The sequence below is a fragment of the Geotrypetes seraphini genome, chromosome 4, assembly GCF_902459505.1.
Source record: "Geotrypetes seraphini chromosome 4, aGeoSer1.1, whole genome shotgun sequence".
In the NCBI taxonomy this organism is placed as follows: domain Eukaryota; kingdom Metazoa; phylum Chordata; class Amphibia; order Gymnophiona; family Dermophiidae; genus Geotrypetes; species Geotrypetes seraphini.
Window position 1 is genome coordinate 130,925,801 of NC_047087.1, and position 25,336 is coordinate 130,951,136.

The 25,336-nt window shown below is 39.6% G+C and overlaps 1 protein-coding gene across 2 annotated transcripts in view; it reads left to right on the top strand.

The window, feature by feature from the left end:
* FAM3B (FAM3 metabolism regulating signaling molecule B) overlaps positions 1–25,336 on the top strand; it is a 141,328-nt gene that overhangs the window by 78,607 nt on the left and 37,385 nt on the right. For both annotated transcript variants that reach the window (XM_033940392.1, XM_033940393.1), the window contains exons 3-4: positions 20,234–20,357; positions 25,150–25,208. In XM_033940392.1, coding sequence (XP_033796283.1) covers positions 20,234–20,357; positions 25,150–25,208 — 183 coding nt within the window. The remainder of the gene's footprint in view (positions 1–20,233; positions 20,358–25,149; positions 25,209–25,336) is intronic.

Genomic DNA, 25,336 nt, shown 5'->3' on the forward strand with positions numbered 1-25,336 from the left:
TGAAATATATTTATAATACACAATATTTTGGTACTAAAAGCAATATTACACTAAGGAATTAAAACAAACAACAACCCAGTATTATGAGCCCAAATACACCAAAGTTATTGATAAAGTTGGATCATCAGATAGCAAACATAATAGCCAGATGTAATCTCAAGTGGCTCCAGTACAGCTCCCAATCTTCATAGGTCCATTTCTTTTCCTTGTTCAACTCTTTTTATTGAAAATACAAATAAAGTACTGCAATTAATTGTGATTATTGTACATTATATTTCAGAAAGCAACCTGACAGTTACTAAAGGGTGAGGGCCATTTTTAAAGAAAGAATTGTTTGCGTATATTAACAACCTAAGTAGGTGCTTTGGGCTGGAATGTTGTCAGGCACATGTCTAGACTATCATCAATCCCTTCAATTGTGAATTGCGATCGGTGCTTCATTTTTTTTAATGCAAAGAGCATTCGCCCAGCTGAAATTCATTGACAGCTAATTGAAGTATATGGTGAAGGTGTAATTAATTAGGCAAATGTATGGAAATGGTGTCAGTTGTCAAGTGCTTTGAAGTACGATGAGTATGGCTGGGAGGTCATCAGAGACTTCAAAATGGTGGCATTCCTAATGGGTCTCCAAGGTGGCTTTACCAAGTTTCCCTGCTACCTTTGACATTGAGACAGCAGGGACACAAAGGCAGGACTGGCCACAGTGGACTGAGTTTTTTGTGTGGAGAAACAATGTCAAATGGGAACCACTGGTGGACCTCTGGAAGGTGCTGATGCCACCACTGCACATCAAATTGGGCCTAATGAAACAATTTGTCAGAGCTCTAGCTAAGTAGTTAGCAGCCTTCAAGTACCTTCAAGACATCATCCCCAGTCTGTCTGAGACAAAGGTCAAAGCTGGTGTCTTAATCAGATCACTGATAAAGAAGATCCTGGAGTTCAAGGAATTTCCCAAGAAGCTAACTAAGAAGGAGAAAGTGGTATGGAACAGCTTTGTTTCAGTGGTACAGGGCTTCCTAGACAATCATAAGGTCAAAAACTATGTGGAGTTGGTTGAGAAACTGGACTTCAAACGCCACTACCAAGGACAATATAAGGAGAACATGATTGAAGGCTACATCTTGAAAAACTACTCACATCTAAATCCTCTGTGTTTTCTTTGTATAACTTAAATATAAATACATGGTAATTGGATTCCAGAACTTGGAGACATAGAAAATGGCTGTGTAGCTGTTGAGCTGTCATCCCTGGGCACCCTTTTGTTAGTTTTCAGCTTTATAATTTTTCTTCTTAAAGGCAGAAAGTCTGGAATTATTCAACTGGCTTCTAGTAAACAATCTAAGCCTGAAATAACTTCAAAATCAGGTGGAAAGGCTAAGAGACTGAAAGAGGATCCACCCACTCCTACTAAGACTTCCCTGACTGTGGATGCTCTTGATATGATTGAACTTTTAGAGGAGCTGAAAAATATTAGGTCAGCTATGAAGGATGTCACAGAGCAGGTGGTGGCGGTAAAGGAAGAAGTGGTAGTGGTCAAGGAAGAAGTGGCAAATCTGGGAAACAAAATGGATATGGTTAATTCCAGAATGGATTAGATGGAGACTAGAATGGAGAAAGTGGAACAGGAGCAGCAGCAATGTAAAATGGGTCATAAGGTCATCAAAGAAATGGAAAAACAGATGACAGATTAAGAAAACCGGGTGAGAAGAAATAATGTGAGGATCCTAGGTTTAAAGGAAGGGGTGGAAGAAAATAATATTTTGTCTTTCCTGGAAGAAGTGATTCCAAAAATACTCCCCCTAAATTTAAAAGTGCCACTGGAAATAGACAGGGCACATAGGATCCTGGGAAGGAGACCTCATGGCCAGGTGAGACCTAGACCAATAATTTTTCACCTGCCACGTTTCCAGCAAGTTTTAGAAATTTTAAGGGTGGCAAAAGAAAAAAAAATCTGTCTTATAAGGATTCAAATATTATGTTTGTCCCAGACTTTCCAAATGCAACCGTGCAGCTTCGCAAACAATTTCTGCAAGTGAGGCAACAATTAAAGAAGCTTGGGGCAAAATATGGGCTTTACTATCCTGCTCTAATGAGGGTTACTTACAAAGATAAATTTTACCAGTTTGAAGATCCTGAAAAGCTGAAGAAGTTTTTGTCCCAACAAGAAACACTGATGAACTGAGTGGATAATCCTGTCAGCAATAATTTAATCTTTATTTATTAATTTTCTCTGGATTGTGGAAATTTAAAAATGAATTTTAATGTTTAATGTTTTTAAACTACTTATTTTATTATATGGAATTGGACGTTTCAACTGTTTCCAGTTTTTGTTGGTTTTTTTTTTAACTGTTACAGAACCACAAGGACAGTTGGGGGATTTTTTCATTCAAATACGCCTTCTGATAGGAGAGAATTCGATATCTGGGAAGGAAGTTCCAGCCCACTAAATCATGTCAGAGGAAGGTTAGTGATGGTGGGGGAGGTGGGTGGAGCTGACAGCATGGCCTACGGAAAGCAGTGAATGCTCATGAGTGCTTACGGAATGGAACTGTGTTTAAAGAGCATTAGGGTTTGGCAAATCATCGATCAGTCTGCGCATGTGGCTGCTGCCCCTTTTACCCACACTTAGCTGCAAAGGGTGTCCAAGCTGTCTTCCAAGCACACAAACGGTGCCAACCCGCTCAGCCTCACAGCCACTCCTGCCTGACGGAGAAATCACCGTTTCACTGAGCTGCATCAGGGAACAATTCCAGCCTACTACACCAGCGACCGATGAGGCTTTCCCAGTGCTCAAACTGCACACATCCAAAACACGTGAAGGAAACTCATTTGATTGCAGGGGAATCTATTAAATTAGAAGGAGGGTGGGTCAAGCAGTGTTTCTTAGCGCAGGCTCTGGGAAAGAAAGCGGAGGTGGCTATTTTAGTCCATAATAAATGCTCAGCTATATTTAATTTCATTTCTGCAGATCCTTCAGGAAGGTGGATTCAGGTAAAGATGACCTTGGGGAAACATGCTCTGACGCTGTTTTGTGTCTATGCCCCTAACTAAAATCAAACTGTATAAGTTAATGTGCCAGTCGATACTTTTACATTGGCCAGTACAATATAACAAATATCAATCAGTCAATGTATCTTCAATTTCAACAAATCTTCTCACTCAATTTTTTATCTCTATTTTTTGGGCATCAGACATGCCAGTTGTTCGCCCCAATTTTTGGCGATCCAACAATCTTAGTGGCTTTGGCTGTGGCTTCTTCATTCGCCCATTTACTGAAAACTTTTAACGTTTTTATATTTTTTTAATTTTTATATAAAGTGCTTCCTACTTTCACCAATAATTTATAAAGAATTAACTTATCTTAAAAGCGTTGTTTTCTTGATAAGATCGGGTCAGGGACCTGTCAAATCGACATGTTTCGCCGTAAGGCTTTTTCAAGATTAAGTCCCCTGTGCAAATAAAAGAAGACAATGTAACTCCTGATTTAATACTTTCACAATGCTAACTTTAAGGGAAACATATAGTAAATATAGAACAATACGCTCACCCTTTTTTTTGTTAATTTTAACTGACCATCCCGATACTTGATTTTTCTGATCTAACAAAGATGGCCGCAGCATCTTTTGGTCGGATATAAGTACCTCCCCTACTCAATGACGTCACTCCTTTAGACATCGAATCAGGGAACACACATTACAATAAAGTATTCCATTCAACCTCTTGGTTTAAGCCCCCTGGCTCTACTGTATCCAAACTGTAAATCCATTTCTGTTCCAGCCAATTTAACCTACGCTTGTAATTTCCACCCTCCCACCCAACTTTTATATGAGCTATAATATGCCATCTTATATCAGTGCTGTCATGACCATAAGCTTCCCAATGCTGAACTAAAGGGGCCTCCATTATTTTATTTAGTATCCTTGACTTATGTTCATTAAGTCTAAGATTCATCTGGCGGCTTGTTCTGCCCACATATATTAAATCGCAAGGACACAGAATGATATAGACAACGTTCTGTGTCTTGCATGTGGTGTTAGTGTTAGCCTTAATACTAGTATGTCTATGAGGGGGCTGCCACACTAGCCCTTCAATTGTGCACATACACCATTGACATTTCTGGCATTTTTGATGTCCATGAATGGCTTGTGTTTCACTTTCCTCCATGTAGTAACGGTGGCGTGCCAAGCATTCTCCTATATTTTTCCCACGATGGTAGGTGATTATGGGAAACTCTTCAAAGACATTCGGAACCGTTTTCAAAATGTGCCAATATTTCTTCATACTGTTGATGATATACTTTTCTCAGAGCAAAATATGCCAACCGGGACTTACTGCTACAGCCGCCATCCTATACCCGAGAAGAAGGGGAAGAAAAGGTGAATAATCTTGATGAGCAAAATTCTAGAATGGTCTGTGTGTTGCCTTTTTATATGGAATCAAAGTATATCATCAACAGTATGAAGAAATATTGGCACATTTTGAAAACGGTTCCGAATGTTTTTGAAGAGTTTCCCATAATCACCTACCATCGTGGGAAAAATATAGGAGAATGCTTGGCACGCCACCGTTACTACATGGAGGAAAGTGAAACACAAGCCATTCATGGACATCAAAAATGCCAGAAATGTCAATGGTGTATGTGCACAATTGAAGGGCTAGAGTGGCAGCCCCCTCATAGACATACTAGTATTAAGGCTAACACTAACACCACATGCAAGACACAGAACGTTGTCTATATCATTCTGTGTCCTTGCGATTTAATATATGTGGGCAGAACAAGCCGCCAGATGAATCTTAGACTTAATGAACATAAGTCAAGGATACTAAATAAAATAATGGAGGCCCCTTTAGTTCAGCATTGGGAAGCTTATGGTCATGACAGCACTGATATAAGATGGCGTATTATAGCTCATATAAAAGTTGGGTAGGAGGGTGGAAATTACAAGCGTAGGTTAAATTGGCTGGAACAGAAATGGATTTACAGTTTGGACACAGTAGAGCCAGGGGGCTTAAACCAAGAGGTTGAATGGAATACTTTACTGTAATGTGTGTTCCCTGATTCGATGTCTAAAGGAGTGACGTCATTGAGTAGGGGAGGTACTTATATCCGACCAAAAGACGCTGCGGCCATCTTTGTTAGATCAGAAAAATCAAGTATCGGGATGGTCAGTAAAATTAACAAAAAAAAAGGGTGAGCGTATTGTTCTATATTTACTATATGTTTCCCTTAAAGTTAGCATTGTGAAAGTATTAAATCAGGAGTTACATTGTCTTCTTTTATTTGCACAGGGGACTTAATCTTGAAAAAGCCTTACGGCGAAACATGTCGATTTGACAGGTCCCTGACCCGATCTTATCAAGAAAACAACGCTTTTAAGATAAGTTAATTCTTTATAAATTATTGGTGAAAGTAGGAAGCACTTTATATAAAAATTAAAAAAATATAAAAACGTTAAAAGTTTTCAGTAAATGGGCGAATGAAGAAGCCACAGCCATAGCCACTAAGATTGTTGGATCGCCAAAAATTGGGGCGAACAACTGGCATGTCTGATGCCTAACTAAAATCAAGCATAATTTTTTAAAACTCTTCAACAGGTACTTCTGCCACTGGCTGCCTCTAATCTAGTGGTAGCTGGGAACTTCTATGCTGTTAGAGATCCATTGTTGGAAAAACAACCCAGTAGTATTTTTAAATCAATGGGATTGGATAATTTAGTTCAATCATGTGGATTAAAAGATATCTGGCGAATTCTAATGCTCGGGAGTTTTCCTTTTGCTCCCAGGTTCATAAATCATTTTCAAGAATAGATTATGTATTTGTATCAGATCAATTAGTTCATAAGGTAACCAAAGCTGACATAGATTCAATTGTTTTATCAGATCATGCTGGAGTTTGGATTGTATTAAAATTTGAGGAACAAGATTGTAATAGACCTGTGTGGAGGTTCAATAATACATTGCTTGCAGATTCTAACTTTATTGAAGAATTTCAATTAAAAATAAATGAATATTTTCAAATCAATGCTTCAGAGGAAATCTCTTTAGAAACACTATGGGATGCTTTCAAAGCTACCATGAGAGGGCAAATTATCTTATATTTGGTGCATGTTAGGAAACAACTTAAATTGGAATTCTCTAATTTAGAACAAAATATTAAGGACTTAGGGCTCCTTTTACGAAGCGCGCGCGACTTTTAATCACGCGCTAACCCCCACCCTAGCCGAAAAACTACCGTCTGCTCAAGAGGAGATGGTAGTGGCTAGCGCAGCTGGCGGTTTAGCGCACGCTATTACATGCGTTAAACCGCTAACACGCCTTCATAAAAAGAGCCCTTAGAGTCACAATTGGCCTTAAAATGGGAACAAAATACTTTGCAGGCCCTCTTAAAAGCTAAATACAAATACAATGAGATTTCCTCTCAAATGGCTAGGAGAGAGTTGTTTTCTCAACAGGCTCTATATTATGGAAACTCGATTAAAGCGGGAAGAGTATTAGCTAATTACCTTAAAGCTAAAAAAAGGAAGAGAATGGAGAAATGCATTCTGAAATTGGAAATATCTTAAAACAATTTTTGAAATATTATAAAGCTTTATATTCTCCTGAGCTTTATTCAAGTAAAGAACTTGAGGGTTTAGAGTTCTTGAAGTTAATTAAAGGGCCTAAAATTCCCGAGCATATAAAAGGAATTCTTAACGCGCATATATCAATGAAAGAACTACAAATAGCGTTGAAGTCCCTTAGAGTTGGATCCACTCCAGGTGGTGATGGATTCACTGTAGAGTTTTACAAATCATTTCAAATTACCCTATTACCTTATCTATTAAATTTATATCAGGCTCAACTGACTAAAGGTTGCATTACAGGTACTATGGCAGAATCTTTAACTATAGTTTTGCCGAAGCCAAATAAAGATCCCACGTTGGTTTCAAATTACAGACCTATTTCTTTGATTAATGTTTTGGAAAACTTCTGGCTAAGTTATTGGCTGTATGCTTGGCCAAGGCTCTCCCTTATATTATTGGTATGCACCAAACGGGTTTCATTGCTCAGAGACGTTCATCAAACACCTCCAGACTGGCTTTTCACATGTTAAATCTAACAAAAACTATGGAAGATCTGGCTTTCTCTGTATCCTTGGATGCAGAGAAGGCCTTTGATCGTGTGGAATGGACCTTCATGTATCAAGCAATGGATTGGTATGGTATTGGTTCTGGGTTTATACAAATGATTCAAACCTTGTATAGTTCCCCTTATGCAAGATTATACATTAATAATAATTTTTCTGAACATTTTTGTCTTAGAAGGAGAGTTAGACAAGGGTGTCTGTTATCTCCTTTGCTTTTTGACATTGTATTGGAACCCTTGTTATTGGCTCTTCAGCAGGCAGAGGAGATATAGGATATTCCTAATGCAGGTCAGGAATACAAGGTCTCTGCTTATGCAGATAACATATTGCTTCATTTGAGGAATCCTGAAACTACCATTCCGCATTTACTGGATATGATTGATAGATTTGGAAAATTCTCTGGTTACAAAATAAACTGGAGCAAGTCAGAGGTTCTTCCACTAAATGTATATTGTACAAAAGGATTATTTGATACATTCCCTTTTCTTTGGAAGGAAGAGGGTATAAAATATTTAGGTATTTGGATAAAAAGTACACTGGAAGAAACTATGAAAGTAAATGGAAAATCTTTATTGCTGAAGGTCATGGAAATGTGTGAGCATTGGAACCCATTACATCTGTCTTGGTGGGAGGAGAGTCCAAACAGTTAAAATGATGATTCTGCCTGTGATTTGTTATTAAATGGGTATGTTGCCAGTTTATTTTCAGGGGTCCTTTTACAAAAAATTAAATAGTATTCTGACAAAATTTATTTGGCTGGGGAAAGCAGCAAGAATTGCTTTAGTATCTTTACAAAAGCCAATTGTGGAGGGTGGGGTAAATTTCCCAAATTTTTATAGGTACCATCAAGCCTATATAATTCATTAGGGTATGTACTGAAGCCTCCCTGAGCTCAAGGAAAATCTCCTAGACTGGTTATGGTTGGAATAGCAACTCAAGTCTCTTCTGCGATTAGGTCACATTCTATGTATCAAGTTACCTAGATTGTATAAGGACAATAGAATTTTACTAGACACATGGCAAACTTTAAAATATATCAATAATTTAACAACTATTCCAATCCATAAATCCACATGTCAGTCCCTCTGGCTGAACTCCAAGATTCAAATTGGCGGGTTTAAGGTCATCTGGAAACATTGGATGAAGGCAGGTAAATGTACTTTGGATGATGTTATAGCAGATGGTAAGCTGCTTGACTTTTCACAATTGCAACACAAATTTGGTTTTAACAAATCACAAAATTATAGATGGTTGCAGTTGAAGCAGGCCATTCATGAGGGGTTCCCTGAATGGAAAAATCTAACTAATCACCATAGATTGCCGGTCTTATATTTTCAGGTGGACTTCCAGGCTGCTCAGTGGTATAAATTAATATCTGGATTTTTGAATAAGAAACCAAAGACTGGTCTGTGTGACATTTGGAGCATTGAGATAAAGTATCAAATTACAGCGTCTCAATGGCCACGAATTTGGGCTTGGAGGATGAGATGTACGGTGTCTGCATCTATGAGACAAGCATGGTTTTTCTTATTACATAGAGCTTTTTGGACCCCAGTTCTTTTACATAAATTAGACAGGTCTAAGTCTAATAGATGCTGGTACTGTCATCTCAAAGCTGGGACATTAGATTATTTAATATTCTATTGTCCATTGATACTTAGTTTTTGGAAATCTATTTGGGGGTCAAGTGAATAATCTACTGGAAAATCCGGTGGCATTATCATATGACATATGACATTTGGTACTTCCATGAGAGCTAAGAGTCAAATCTCTTCTAATAATAATAAACTTTTGCTCATCATGACAGGGTTTGCCATACAGCAAATTATGAAAAACTGGAAAAATTGGGATCGGCTGAATTATAATTATTGGTGGAATTCATTATGCCAAATCTTTAAAATGGAGCGGGTAATAGCCATACAGCATTGGCATTTTAAGAAATTTAGGGATGTTTGGGAGCCATTAACAAAATATTGTACAGAATGAATATTATTTTTTCCCTTTATTCATACACGTCCAGGGTAGGGAGGGAATACTTTATGATTTCTTAAGCTTAAGTACAAATGTTGGGTATAAGTGGGGAGAGGGATATTTGATGTGAGTTAAAATTTGACGGAATATTAAGTGATGTTAAAGTATAAAATGATTGTATCTTATGTTATACTTATTGAAAGTTTAAAAAATGAATAAAGATTTAAAAAAACAACAACATTGTAATTGTGATTCAGATGCTGCTTTTTATGACTTTATAAGATTAAAAGATGAAAATTCAGCTTTTTCATGTTTTAAATAGGTAAATTGCAAAACTTAACTATCCTGGTCACAAAAGCAAAATTTTATAGAAATAACAGACATTTTCTATATGTTTTAGACAAGAGCAATAGGAAATTACACTTACTGCCTAGGAACAGAAATCATGAAGGGCATAGAGACAGTAGAGAGGGACAGATTCTTCAAACTTTCAAAAAATAAAAGAACAAGAGGGCATTCGGAAAAGTTGAAAGGGGACAGATTCAAAACAAATGCTAGGAAGTTCTTCTTTACCCAACATGTGGTGGACACCTGGAATGCGCTTCCAGAGGAAGTAATAGGGCTGGGGTTTAAGAAAGGATTGGACAATTTCCTGCTGGAAAAGGGGATAGAAGAGTATAGATAGAGGATTATTGCACAGGTCCTGGATCTGTTGGGTTGCCGCGTGAGCAGGCTGATGGGCACGATGGACCTCAGGTCTGACCCAGTGGAGGCATTGCTTATGTTCTTATGTAACACGAGGGACCATTTTCAATAGGATATCTAATTCTGACTTTGGATGTTTCCTGCAAGACGTCCAAAGTTGGAGGTGGACAAACAGCCATTTTTAAAACCGGCAACACCGTAACATGTCCACATATTTTTTGGGGAGAGGGGAGGGAATCGCCTACTTAGATGTCTTGACTGGCAAGATGTCCAACTTTATTCACCATTTTTGACCACAAAACTGTCCAAGTTCAAAATGTCCAAATCTAAACCATTTGGACATGAGGGGCCAGTATTGGAATGGACTGGCCACATAGACATACCAATAGAACAGTGGGGCAACCTAGAGGGCACTGCTGTGAACTTTACATAAAGGATGCTAGTAGTACATCTTACTATAACCCCCATAACCCCTTATAATGTATGGCAAACCCTCCAAAACTCCCCCAAAACCTTTTATGCCACCTGTCTACCATCCTAATAGCCCTTATGGCTGCAGATGGCACCTATATGGCAGTATAGAAGAGTTTTTGTGGGCTCACATTTTCCACCATAAATGTAGTGGTTAGAGTGACTTATGGAACTGGGTCCTCCTCTCTATGGTTCACTAGCCCACTCACCAGTCTACTTAAGACACCTGTGTGCTGCTCTGCTAGGCTTTCCCATACCAGGTGCTGCTGTTCTAAAGATAGGCATATACTGTTTTATTCAGATTTTGGGGGGATGGGAGGTGGTCAGTGACCATTGTGGGGGTGTGGGGGGGATCATAACTTAATCCCTCCAGTGGTCATCTGGTCAGTTTGGGTACATTTTTGGCATTTTGATGCTCTTAAAACAGGTCTGGCTGATAACATCTAAGTGCCATCCAGGATGTCTTGGGAAAGATTTGATTATTACCACAAGACGTCCAAGTCTAAACCCGCCCAAAGCCAGCTCAGAATATGCCTCCACCTCCCCTCACCCCCTTTAATTTTGGATGTACAGTGACTAGGACGGCTCACAAGATGCCCAGAAAGACTGTTTTTAAAATTGAAACTTGGATGTCCCGGTAATTAGGATGTACAAGTGCCGATTTATGCAGCACAACTGCAAGGCTTAGAAAGTAAAATTCAGGGGCTTAATCTTGAAAAAGGAATGAAACATCTGTTTATATTGTTATAGTAGAGAAAGAGAGACTGTTCACCCTCTCAAAGGTGAAAAGAACGAGAGGGCACTCGCTAAAATTAGAAGGGAAAAGATTCCGTACAAACGTAAGGAAGTTCTTCTTCACCCAGAGATTGGTAGAAATCTGGAACACTCTTCCAGAGGCTGTTATAGAGGAAAGCACCCTTCAGGGATTCAAGACAAGGTTGGATAAGTTCCTACTGGAACAGAACATAAGCAAGTAAGGCTAGATTCAAATAGGGCACTGGTCTTTGACCTAAGGGCTGCCGCGTGAGTGAACTGTTGGGCATGATGGACCACTGGTCTTACCCAGCAGCAGCAATTCTTATGTTCTTAAGATATACCACCTCCTTCACAGGCACAAGAAATTTAAACAAAGACATTTATAAAACCTATGAAAGGAGACGTGCTATTGCTAGGTGATTTCATTCTCCTAGATTTTGATGGGGACATGCTGGCTAGAAGCAGGCAGATCTTGCTTTCTCTGATAAGAGGAACTATTCTGTTAATGCATAACACAACCCATGTAAGCGGGACATGATGCTTACAAAAGGAGAGAATGTTTCTAATGCTATCATGGGTGATATTTGGCATCCAGTAGTCTCTTGATGAATGACTCAGTATTAGAGAACACACAGTGACGGCTCATTTAAAGATGAGGGTCCTAGACTTAAGGAAAATTAATTTTGTTAAGATGGGGTTTTCTAAAAAAAAAAAAGTAGCTGAAAAGGGTAAGGGGAAAAAAGGTTAGCACTTACACACTACAAGCACACTAAATGGCGCAAATGATTTTTGTGGTACATTATAATTGAAATTATAAAATTGCAAAACCAACAAAAAATTAAATTTGAGAGTTATTTATTTAAAGTTCTTTAAGCTATATATGGGTAACTAAAGTAGATAGAATAGAACTGCTAATCAATGCGATGGATGAGTTTGTTTTTGAGTGCAAATTAACTCAAAACGCAGCATGATAGTCGACAAGCAAACACGCATTTCATTATCCACCATCTGCAGTCATTCTCTTTTTTTATTTATTTAATTTCTGTCAGAGCTGAAAATCCAAGTTCGCAAAGATAAGAAGATCTATAAGTTAACAAAGCCTTGATTACTTTGTTGCTCAAGTCAGGATAACTACTGCATAAAAAATAAAAATAAAATTACTTGCCGTTAGTTTTCAAGGACCAATCACATCAAAGAATGATGCTTGTCTTGGCAGTTGTATCCTTACGCACGCATGCACTCATAACATTGACAGACTCTTGCATACGCGAAGTACATGTCATCTATTCTATACTTATGAAGGGAATTTTTAAAAATAAAGTAAAATTCTGAAATCTCTCATGGCACCCCCGGAATCTCTTTGGGATACGCCACTGTGCCTTGGTACACAGTTTGAGAGACACTGCATTAAAAGAAACAAGAAGGAAGACAGCAATAGGGGAAAAGTTAGGGAAAACTGGGAAAATAGTCAGAAAATCAAAAGAGGCAAATGGGGAAAAAAGAAAAACATAAACTACTATTCAGAGGGTAATCTGATTTTTTTTTCCTGATGTGTTAGTGACAGGAGGAAGTGCAAAAGTGAAATTATGATACTCAGAGGTGAAAAGAAGGAATTTCTAGATGCTGATAAGAAAAAAGTAGAATAGTTTGATATATAATGTTTGGTGAGGAAGGTTAGGAATAAGAGTATATAAAACGTTCACTAAGTGGATAGGAGTCAACGGTCAGCGTATTGCACACATATTCAGTGCTGCTGCATATATGTATTTTTTAAAAATCCTTTGGCTAGGGTTTAAGAAAATACACTGACCTTATTTTGTTTTAGTTGAAACTGGTTGTTTAAGCTAGCTTTTTTGGCTGTTGAATAGGAATACCGTAGTTTATTTCACATCTATTGCATTTCCTACTGACTATTCAGTACTCAAAGGTCCATTTTACATAGAATATTGATCATAATTAAAACATCCAGTGGAGATGTGAACAGTTTTAGTGCTTTTTTTATTGCTGTCATTTGTAAAATACATTTAAGAGCACACAGGAGCGCTTATGTGTTTTCTGGCACATACAATGGAAGCAGACATTTTGTAAATATACATGGGGAAAAACGAATTGCACAAACTCGGCGGATTCCAAGTGCCAAGTGCAAAACTCAGAGAAGGCGGGAGCAGGCAGGTCTTGAGCATGCACAGAGGCTTAAGGCCCCACACTGGATCAGAATACAGTATTGACGGCAGCAGCAGGTTTCCAGTACTAATGCTAAGTGCAATGTTGGGGAGTGGGGCCTGCATGGAGAAGGGTGACAGCGTTGGAGATTTGTGTACACAGAGGATAGAAGCTTCGAGATTCATCACGGGGAGCATCCTCCTACTGAAGATTACAGCCCTGGTGGCAGGGCTGGTTTTAGGGGAGGGAAAACAGGGCAGTTGCCCTGGGCCCCACAGCTCCATGGGGTCCCGCAGTCCAGGCATCTTTTTCCCCTTGTTGGGCCATATCCCTCCCTTCCCCTCAACTTCATGGCACTTTTCAAAACCAAAGTTTTTGCTTTCAGAGGGTCCCTGAAGCAGCAGCTCCAACGCGTCTCCTCTGGGTGGCTCATGTCAAAGGAGAAGCATCAGGGCTGCTGCATCAAGAGCCCTCTGAGAGCGAAAACTGTGTTTTTGAAAAACACCACGAAGGAGAGGGGAAGGGAGGGAGATGGCCCAACAAGGGGAAGGGGTTGAGTGGCGCTTCAGGCTTATTGTGTGGAGAAAGAGCGGGGGGAGGGGGAACAACAGATGCTGGATGGAAGATGGGGTAGTGAGAGAGAAATAGATGCTGAATGGAAGTGGAGAGGGGGAGAGCTGCTGAATGGATGAAAGTGGAGAGGATAGAGAGGGGAACAGCTGCTGAATGGAAGTGAGAGAGAGGGGGGTGCAGTCACTGGAAGGAAGTGGGCAGGAGAGAGAGGGGAGTAGTCGCTGGAAGGAAATGGGGAGGACAGAGAGGGGAGCAGATAATGAATGGGAGAGAGAGGGGGATCAGATGCTGGATGGAAGTGGTGAGGAGAAAGGGGGAGCAAACACTGGATGAAAGTGGGGAGGAGAGAGAGCACATACTTGATGGAAGGAGGGGATAAAGAAAAAAGGGCACATACTAGATTGAGGAAAGAGAATAAAGTTAGTGAGATACTGGAAGGGGTGAGGGAAAGAGTGGCAAACTGTAGGTAGATACAATGAAAAGAAGGAAATGAAGGACTGAATAGTAAGAAAGAATTTAATCTAGACAGAAGCAGAAAATAAATTGAGAAGGAAGACCAGGGAAGAAAAGGGAAGGGAGATCTTGTTGCCTATTCTCTTAATTAAGAACATAAGAGTTGCCATACTGGGACAGACTGAAGGTCTGTCAAGACTAGTATCCTTTTTCCAGCAGTGGCCAATCCAGATCACAATTATTTGGGAAGATCCCCAAAAAATAAAACAGATTTTATGCTGCAGATGATATCCAACTTTACATTTTGCAGGGAATGAACCAGGACATTCAAATAAAAAAATTGCAATGCTGCCTGTCTGAAATCAAAAACTAGATGTCAGACCATCGGAGAGAGAGAGGGAGGAGATATTGTACATGTTTGGGTAGGGAAGGAAAGAGAGATAGAAGAATTGCTGTTAATAGATAGATGGGAACAGGGGAAGAGGGATAAGATTGTACACATGGATGGGGGGTGGTGAGTGGAATGAAAGGGAAGGGTAGAGGGAAGGAAGAGATAGTTCATATGGATAGGTGGGGAGGGAATACATGAGAAAAGTAGATAGATCAGAGTGTTGTCTTTTGTATTATGTTTTTGGAAACTTAATAAAACATTTTTGAACTAAAAAAAAAAAAAGAAAATGGAGGAAAGTTAAATGCTAAAAATTAATGGCTGTAGGGCAGAAAGAAGAAGCAGGCAAGAAAAACAGCAATGAATAAGAAGGCCCTGGAAACAGTTAAAAGCACAGACAGAAGAAGGAAGTGCAGCCAGAGACTAGGAAAAGATGATTACAAAATAAAATCAACAAAGGTAGGAAAAATGATTTTATTTTCTGAAATGTATCAGTTTTGAGAATTCACTTCAACTGTCTATATTTTGCACTGTTCAGGAAGAAATTCTTTTTCTCTGGTGTTGTACTGCATGCAGAGTCTGGCATCTTAGGGTTTCGTTTGTATATATTAGAATTTTTAGTTTGTGGTCCTGCATTTCCATAGGGTTTATCTGAGTTCTGCATGTGTGATCAAGGTCAGGTGTTCTGGAAGGAATGAAGGTTGTGAAACGTTATTTGTGCCATGGCCCTAAGTAGGAAGATATTTATTGGCTCTCTTTCAGCCTTTTTATACCCAAAACAGACCTCACTTAAAAATTAGAAGAGACCACCACCCTAGCTCCAGAAAAATGAAGAAGGATTGAGACATCTGGGTTTTAGTTCCATTGCTTTCAGTGGAAGTAAAACATGGATGTCTCAATCCATCCTCCTATTTATGAGGCGCATCTTGTTTGGTTTCTTACTGAAAAGATCTTAAGCCAAGTACTAAAGGTTAATGCTAAAGATTGTCTGTATAGGTTTCAAGGTTCATGGAAATGACTAAGAAAAAAGCATTAAGAGTCAGATTCTATAAAGGGTTCCATAAGTAAGGTGGAGGTAGGCGCCACACCACTGCCTAACTTAATTGCTTTAATTGGTTTTAATCTGTACGGTAATTGACCAAGGTGTTACAAACTGATTAAACATTCATTTTAAAAAGTTTGCACTGGTAGCTACTTACAAAGATAGGCATCATAATTGCATCTAAGGAGGAATCTAATGGCGTCTAAGGTCAAAATAGGTGTTGTTAGGAGCGGAGATGACCTTAGGTGCTGTTGGATGCTATTTTCAAAATAACATAAGAGTCTACAATGTAGGACAGCAAAACCCTGGCTGTTAGTCGTGATTCTTTAAACAGCACCTAAGCGTGCTTGACAGGTGACTGGCATCGTTTTTGTAGGCAGCTGCCAATTTAGGCACTGTTTACAGAATCTGGCCCTAAGTTATTTGCATTTGATATTCTGAGGGCTGTACTTGATTGAATTTTTTTTTCTTTATTTGCTAGCTTTGTTTTGTTGCTTGGAAATAGACTTTTGGCTAGATTCACTAACCTACCCGATCTTGACTGATCTGTGTCCGATCCAGGCAGGTCCGATGGATTCTGCAACCAACAATATTATAATGGGGGCGATCGGAAGCACTCCCCCATCTGGCAACACAGATCGCTAGTGTGCGATCCTGATGCATGTGCAGCCCATCTGCTTTCCCTGTAGATGGTCTGCGCATGCTCTCTCCTTGCAAGTAAGACACTTGCAGGCAGGGAGGGAGGCAGGCAGAGAGGGGGGCAATCAGCCAGAACACGCACCCGCCTGACTCTCTACTCTCTGCCATCTTCCCTGCAGTGCGAGCCCGTGGGTTTAAAGAAGTGCCAAAGCTTGAATGCCGGGTCCTGTTTATGAACTTTGCTTATATTTACTCGATTATGCCATCTGACATGACTGTGAATTGAATTATTATTTCCAATTAAAGGAAACATTGGCTTAGCTTTTGAAACTCTGTATGGTTTGGTTCCTTTTGGCATGAAGTGAAAAGCTTAGCGGGAGTACACAAGTGGGCCTGGAAGCCACTGGCAGGATCCGGGTCACAAACAAACTCTATTCCTTGTGGCACAGGGCCCCAGGTAGGTCACACTGGCCTAGCCTAAGTGTCCCTGCCACAATATATATGTTTATTAGTAATAGACAAAAGTCAGCTTCATAGAACAACAGTACAGCAGATTGAGCTAATGCATAACATACAGAGTGGCCTGCTACTGTTATAAATCCATCCTAAAGTTAAGCCATCCAGTATGCCACTTATATACTTTTAGTTCAGTAGCCTAAAGTAGCACCTAGTTACAGATTACATACTCACTTCCTATTGGGTTGACACATCTATTGATTGTATAGTCTGCATACTTATCTCGGAGCCATATTGAAGCATATCACCCACTGTCAAATTTGACCTCTCTGTTTCCCTGACAATGCATTCTTAAAACTAAAGGCTCCTTTTACGAAGCTGCGTTAGGGCATTAACGCGCGGAATAGCGTGCGCTACATTGCCGCGTGCGCTAGACGCTAACGCCAGCATTGAGCTGGTATTCTAGCCATGTAGCACACGGTGTAGCGTGCTATAATATCCTGCATGCGCTAAAAATGCTAGGGCACCTTAGTAAAAGGAACCCTAAGTTCAATAATTTCTGAGAATAGGCCCCCTCTTTCCTGAGCTCCATTGTCCTTTGTCAGCAGTTCAGATAACTTTTGGTAGAACATTTTGTTTGGGTTTGTCTTTTGGAAAGTTCCGAAATATCCAGTTAGCAGATATTTGCCAGTTACTAGAGCAAAGTTGAACCTTTTACATAGGCTTCTTGTTTTTTGCTGACAGGGAGAGATATGATTGTTCAGAAACTTGAATTCATAAGCACAATGTCTCTCTTTAAAGTATCCTCTGGGGGTCTCATAGGGGTCTTCACCTTCATTCTCATGAACGTCTTCCCTATTCTTCCTCACAGTGAGGGGACAGGGATGAAAAATGTGCTTCACTGTGGGGACGGTGAAGGGAGGGGATGAAAACAAGGGGATGGAGATGAATCTTTGTTCCTGCAACAATCCCTAAATTGAGGACCTTTCTGGTGCTGAAGAAGATCTCTCATGGGACAAAGTCATCTAGCAATTAGCTGATATTTGTAATTTTTGGCTTAGGTCACATCATGGGAAATTCTAACACCGGCATTTATACTTAGGCACTGGTAGGCGCACTACCGGACCCTAAGTTAATTGAAGAACCCCATTAGAAATGGCATAAAAATGGCAAGGTTGAAGTGCCTATCAGTGCTTAAATAACAGGTGCCAGAATTGTGCTTTCATAGGCGTGTTAGGCTGCCAGACACCAAAGTAGGCGTGGCCAATGCCAGAACCGGTGGTAGGCAGCCTAAAGCACCTATATAGGCGTGATTCATGCAAAGATAGGCACTGGAAATGTAGGCCCGGAAAATTCTGGCCTACATTCCTGGCGCCTATTTTTCTCATAGGCCGATATCAGCGCCGGTTACAGAATCCAGCCTGTTGGGTCTTTACCTTAAATAGGTTTCTTTGATTCGATCTCCTTTATTTTTTCTTATTCACTCCCCCTTTCTATTAGTTATTGTGATTCAATGAAAATATTTATTTATTATTATTATTATTATTATGTTTTCTTTAATTTTCAATTTAAATCTGAATTTCTGGAACAAGTGTTATGCCTGGATTGTATTTGTAAAAAAATATAAATAAATAGTTGAATAAATTGAAAACTAATTTTTGAGGTGAACAATTCTACAAAGAATATATTTTTCTGATGGTGATATATAGACAATATTTTGATAATTTGAATTGGTGGACAGGGAGAGCTTTTGGAATTTATTATTGGTTGAATAATGTAGACTAAAGATCCCAGTGAAAATTACATCCCCAAGGGGGACTATCCCTCTACTTTACTGCTAGAATGCTGTTTGTTTGGGTTTCTTATATGACAACATTTGTGTCTATTGTTTCTAGGAGTTGTTTTGGCAGCACAAATTCACTTCATTTTGCTTTGGAGATTTCAGAATATCACTGTGTTGTTTTAAAAAAGATCACCCAATGGACGGTAGACTAGGGGAGAGACTGCCGCTTTCCTTTCCCTCACTCTCCTGAATCCGTCTCTAGGATGGGTGGAAGGGATGCTGGGGAGGAGGGCTGAGAAACCTATGTATATTGATTTTAAGATACTGTATATGTGAATTTGTGTTGGTAACTACATTATGTATCATGGAAATGCATTATCTGGATTTGGTTACTGAACTAAGAGACACTGACTGATCTGTGGATAATTGAGAGAAGTCGAGCTAGAGCAGAACTATATAGGGACTCAGTAGTGTACCTATGTTGGAGGATACTCCTTTAGCAAAAACAGGAATCTGCTTAATGGTGGTATTTTAAATATTTTCAACCCATTTTGGGCTAGCAAGTTTCAGCTTACAGCAGAGAATATTTCCATAGAATGGGTGACAGGACAGAAGGGTATGCACTAATGTCTTTAAAGACTCTAACTCAAGGCAGGAATGAAGAACATGTAATTGTAGAAAATTTAAAGCATGACCTCAGGATCACAATGAATTAGTAGCAATATACAAGGAAATCAAAAGGAAAACAATATTTGAGAAAGAAAACTGGTGCTCACAAGTAGAGAATGACACGGGGATAAATTTTTCCTCATCCCCGTGGAAGCTCATTTTCCTGTCCTGTCCCGGCGAGTTCTTTTCCTGCCCCTGCCCCATTCCTCCAAGCTCCATCCTCATGTGCACAAGCCTCAAACACTTTAAAATCATAAAGCAGAGCTTATAGGAATGGGGCAGGGACAGCGACAAAACTTGCGGGGACAGGGCGGGCAAATTGAGTTCCTGCGGGGACAGAGAAAAATTTGTCCCCGTATCATTCTCGACTCCCAATCATTACATTACATTACATTACATTAGGGATTTCTATTCCGCCATTACCTTGCGGTTCAATCATCACCTGCATTTTCCAGTCAGAGATGATTGAAGGACCCACTGGTGGGGAGAAAGATAAATATCCCATAGAAACACAAAATGACAGAATCTCAGGAACCTTCTAGTACAGTGGTCTCAAACACGCGGCCTGGGGGACACATGCGGCCCGCCAGGTACTATTTTGAGGCCCTCAGTATGTTTATCATAATCACAAAAGTAAACTAAAACAGTTTCTTGATCATATGTCTCTTTAGCTATAAATGACAATATTATTATTAAGACTTAGCCAAAAGGAAAGATTTATAAACTATAAAGAGTTTTACCTCATGCAAAATTGTCAATTCTTTAATAACACATGAACTATTTTTTCAGAGGCCCTCCAAGTAACTACAAATCCAAAATGTGGCCCTGCAAAGGGTTTGAGTTTGAGACCACTGTTCTAGTACTACTACTAGGATACAAGGAGGAACTCTTCAAAAGATGATTTTCCTGTTCCAGATTTTAACTATAAACCAGTTTGATTTTGTATGAAAGGCGGTATTGTCAAACACATAATAAACTAAAGACTAGAATGTTGGGAATATCATCTGCATGTGCTCTGCTCTCATTCCTGTCCCACAGCTCCAAATCCAAAAAGGCAGAAATGTGATCATTGGGCAGCGTGTCCAGAAGACACATATGCATTTCGACTGGTTACTGGCGGTGGCACTATGAAGCATCCCAAAATTTGTTTTGAAGATGAACTGTAAGTACTTGACTCACAGTAAAATAATACCAGGTCAAGGTGGACAGAGTCCCTGCTGATAGACTATGCCTAATTTGGGGTAAGATAGGCCCTCAGATAAAGGCCTGGAATGTCTTCACACTAACATTTGATTATTTTAGGCTACTCAATTTTTTATTTTTTTAATGTGATTCTATAGAAAGGAAGGTGGGCTGACTCGGTAACTCAGGTGATAAGCACCATACACTGCCATAGAGAAGATCCCTGGTTCAGTTTCTAAATTGGGTCCTCTGTTCCATAAGATGGTTGTGGATCCTATTTGTCCTTATTTTGTATTTATTTTAAACTAACAGGCAACTTAAAGCACTTTTTATCACTATCATATTTCTGCTTTAGAGGCTGTGTTCACAGCATCTCCAGGTGGGGCAGAGGGAGTGGGAAGCAGTGATGATAACCATTGCTCAAAGGTGACACCTAGTGGTAGATAAATGCTTTGACTACCCACCCGTGGTAGTCAACCCAGATATTCAATGTTGGGCTGCTTCTGGTGACTGACATTAAATATCCAGTTTTACTTTTGACTGCGGCAGATTAACAGAAATTCAGTGCTAACCAGTTAAATGCTTGCAGTTAAAGATAGGCCTGTTATTTATGCGCTTCTTTGCAGGGACAGGGATGAAAATGCGAGGATGGTGAGAGGGTGGGTATGAATCTTTGACTCCCGTGTCACTCTCTACTGGTAGTCCCTGTGGTAGACTAGTCTGGTTTGGCAGGCTAGTCTGGCTTGCTAGGAGCATTTAGCACACAAACACCTTTCACAGAAACAAAACAACTTTGCTTTATTTTTTACCTCACACCAACCAAAGAATACAGCCGTGGCTTACCTCAGCCAGCTGCTACAGGCATCAGTCTGTTTTCCCAAGATCTGCCTTCGCCTATATCTAGGGAAAACTTGAGACTTCCTCTTTCTCCCTTGGGGACCTCTCTAGAATGACCCCAGCCTGGGTAGAATACCGCCCCTGTGACTCAATACTGAGCTCCATAGTCCAGTGCATACAGGGACCTGCAGTTCCACATTTGATTAGCACTTTCTGCTGCCCAGGAGTATAATATTTACATGGGGGAGAGAAAATCCCTTAATTTGTAAGTCCCATAGTCAAGTTTTTTTGGCGTGCTTTAACTTTTATTTTATTTTTGCATTAGCTTAATACAGGCCACCTAAAGACCTTGAGCTGCATAATTTTTGTCACCCTTGAGTCATTTGATTTCACTGTAGGTGCAACAGGACCATATCCAATACAGAGATCCATTTCTGGTGTCTACAGTGCTGACATGGTAGGGGGCGCAACACCCGTCCTCCTCATCGCCCCCGTTCCTTCCCGTCCCCCACCCCCCACTACCATGCACACGCACCGCTTCCCTTCCCCCATACCTCTGTAATGTTCCTGGCACGAGCAGCAACCCCCAACCTGCTGTCGCGTCTACATCAGCTCTTCTTCTGACATCACTTCCAGGACCTGCGCCTAGGAAGTGATGTCAGAGGGAGAGCCCACACAGGCGTGACAGCAGGTTGGGGGCTCCTGCTCATGGTAGGAACGTTATAGAGGTATGGGGGAAGGGAAGTGGCATGTGTGCATGGCAGTGGGGGGAGGGGAAGAAGCGTGTAGGGGTGGGGGAGGAGAAGAGGGCGGGTTAGGGGTGCCACCGCCCCGGGCGCCTTTCACCCTCGCTAGAGAAACCCCTCATTAAAAATTAGCAAGTGCATTCACAGCATCCATGTCCGTTTTACGTATTTGTATAGGTGACTGAGAAAGGGGCAAAATATATGCACAGATCAAATGTATATGCATTATTTTCCACTTCTGATTTTAAAATGCCTTTTTTCATAGCAGCTTAAAGTATGCACACAAGCAAACCATGCATACTATTAGGCACATTTGAGAAGATCAGTTTTTTTATAAGATCATTATATCAATACCAATATGTTTTTTTATTCAACAAAATTCAATTACGTTCTTTGCGGATAACATAGTAACGGTAGATAAACGGTGAACAGTTCATCCAGTCTGCCCATTAGCTATACCCATTAAAAATACATGATTAAATTAACTTGTCTCTTCTTTGATATTTCTGGGTCATAGACTGTAAAGTCCACCTGGTATTATCCTAGGTTCCAAATGCTGAAATTGTCGTCCAAGCTCGCTCCAGCCTATCCAACCATCCTGTTTGCAGGATATCTACCATAAAGTCTGGCCAGTAACATCCTCTTGTTCTAAGTTAGTGGAGTTCCCATTGATGCCCTCCCCAGCCTATCCTATACCAGTTCACCACATATGGGACACAGACTATACAAGTCTGTCCAGCACCAGCCTTAGTTCTTTAATTTACATCCTTCGTTTTCTAATTAGAGATCCTCTATGTTTATCCCACTTATTTTTGATTTCCATTACCATTTTCCTCTCCATCACTTCCCTTGGGAGGGCATTCCAGGCATCTACCACCCTTTCCATGAAAAAGAATTTCCTAACATTGCTCTTCCTCCCTGCAACCTCAAATTAACAATTACAATTTTATTAACACTGGAGAAAAACACCAGTCAGTAGAAAGAAGAATAAATCAAATTGACCTCAGTTTAGTTACATATTCACTAAAAAATTCTTAAAGAAGAAAACTTTCAGAGGTTTTCTAAACAGTCCATATTTACCAAGGGTTCTTACTTGAATAGGGAGGTTGTTCTAAATCTGCACTCCAAGATAAGCAAAAGCAGATATAAAAATTGTTTTAGAACAAAGGCCCTTTTGGATCAGAAATTGTAATTGTAATAGGTTTCTAGATATAGCTGTTCTGGATTTCCTTTTTTAATTAATCAGCCCCATCCCGTAAGAAGTATCTCCATGAAGAATATTAAAGATCATAACACATAATTTAATGGGATTTGAGATACTGCCTTTCTGTAGTACAATTGAAGGAGTTTACACTTTTATTAAATGCAGGGACTATCTCTGTCCCTATTAGGTTTATAATTAACACACACACCCCTTTTTACTAAGCCGCAGTAGAGGTTGCTACTGCAGCCCTGAGCGCTAAATGCTCCGATGCTCATAGAATTCTCACAATCGTCGGAGCATTTAGCACTCCAGGCTGCAGTAGGAACCTCTACTGCGGCTTAGTAAAAGAGAACCTATAGGAACACTGGATCATCTGCTTTTCTTTTGTCCATTGATACTTAACTTTTGGCGATCCATTTGGGTTAAATAAATAGCATACTGGAAGTTTCATTGGCATTGACGTATGATGTTGTGCTGTTTGGTACGTTATTGATGGACAAGAGCCAATAACTTCACATAACAATAGACTTCTTCTCATCATGACGGGAGTTGCCATATAGCTTATTTTGAAAAACTGAGACAGGTTAAACTATAGTTTTTGGTGGGAATCCTTGTGCCAAACTTATAAATTTGAACATATCAGAGCAATACAATTGGGACATTATAAGAAATTTAAGGATGTTTGGGATCCATTGACAAAATTTTGTAAAGATTAACTATTGGTTTTAGCCCTTTGATTATTCACATCCAGGAGGGTTAGGGGGGAGGGGGGATAAGCCTTTAAATTATTATTTGATTGTAATTTGTTGGTCTTGATCATTTGTATTACTCTTGCTTTTCTTTATACTGTATGAAAGGATGAGTGTGTGGGGGGAAAGGATATGTATTTATTATATTATTTGATGATGGAATTAAGTGGCTGTTTATTTTATACATTGTTTGATAATATGTTGCACTTGATGTTGTTTTTTAAAAAGAATAAAGATATGGAAAATAAAAGACTTTGTACAACTATTTTAAAGTCATTGAATTGAAACAGTTTCTTATCTCCTCAATTTTCTCATTGCAAAGAGTTTATTTTCCCACTAAAGCATTTATCTGTTGTTCAGGATTCAATGTTCTTGTTAATATGATATCCAAGGTCTTCAAGTTAGATTCAGTTTTAAAATTTATATTTGCTGACTTAAAAATATTATTATTTCAAATGTTTTAGCCTGACCAATCATCAGAAGTTTCGTTTTATCAGTGCTTAATTTCAATTCACGTGCCCAGCAAGAATATACAGCTCGCTGTCTGACCCAAATAATCCCATCAGTAGAAAGAATAGGTATAAGAACTGTTATGTTACTAAGTAATTTGAAAATTGCCCTCCCAGTATTATCGATATGGATGTCTTTAGAAATTTTAAATTAACAACAACAAAAAATAAACAGAGGGAAGTAAGACTGCATTTTCCTTCATGCACTATGGGCTCCTTTTACTAAGGTGCGCTAGCGTTTTTAGTGCACACAGCAGATTAGCGCACGCTACATGGCTAGAACTAACACCAGCTCAATGCTGGTGTTAGCGCCTAGCGCACGCAGCATTGTAGCGTGTGCTATTCCGTGCATTAAAGCCCTAACGTAGCTTAGTAAAAGGAGCCCTATGTTAAAAACTAGGAGTAGATCAGCCTGTCCTGAAAAAAATGAAGCCAATTAACTTCCCTATTGGAGGGAGCTCTTTGATTTAAATCTGATTTTCTTCCAAGTGCATTTTGGGCTTGAAGCCTTGTTGGTTCTTTTTGAAATCAGTTACCTCAGTGCAATGGGGTTTGAGGAAATTAGTCCAGTCCTGTTTTTACTAAAGTGTGCCTATGGCAACTGGGTTACTTGATAGCTGAAGAAATATAAATTGCATGGTTTCATGATATTAACAGAGCAATATTTAACTTCTTTTATTTTTTGAATGAATTGTTTGATTGCTGAATGAAATTATGTATGTTTCAGGCTCATCAGTGAAACGAAAAAGAATACAGGCCGAGGACTGAACGTTGTTGTTATTGACTGTAAGTCAAAATAAAACTCTGTAAATTAATTGATCCAACAAAGGGCAGACCAATAAACTAGGCGCTCACATTTACATACCTGTAAATGTTTAGATTAATCAACATATATAATACCTCCACTATACTAT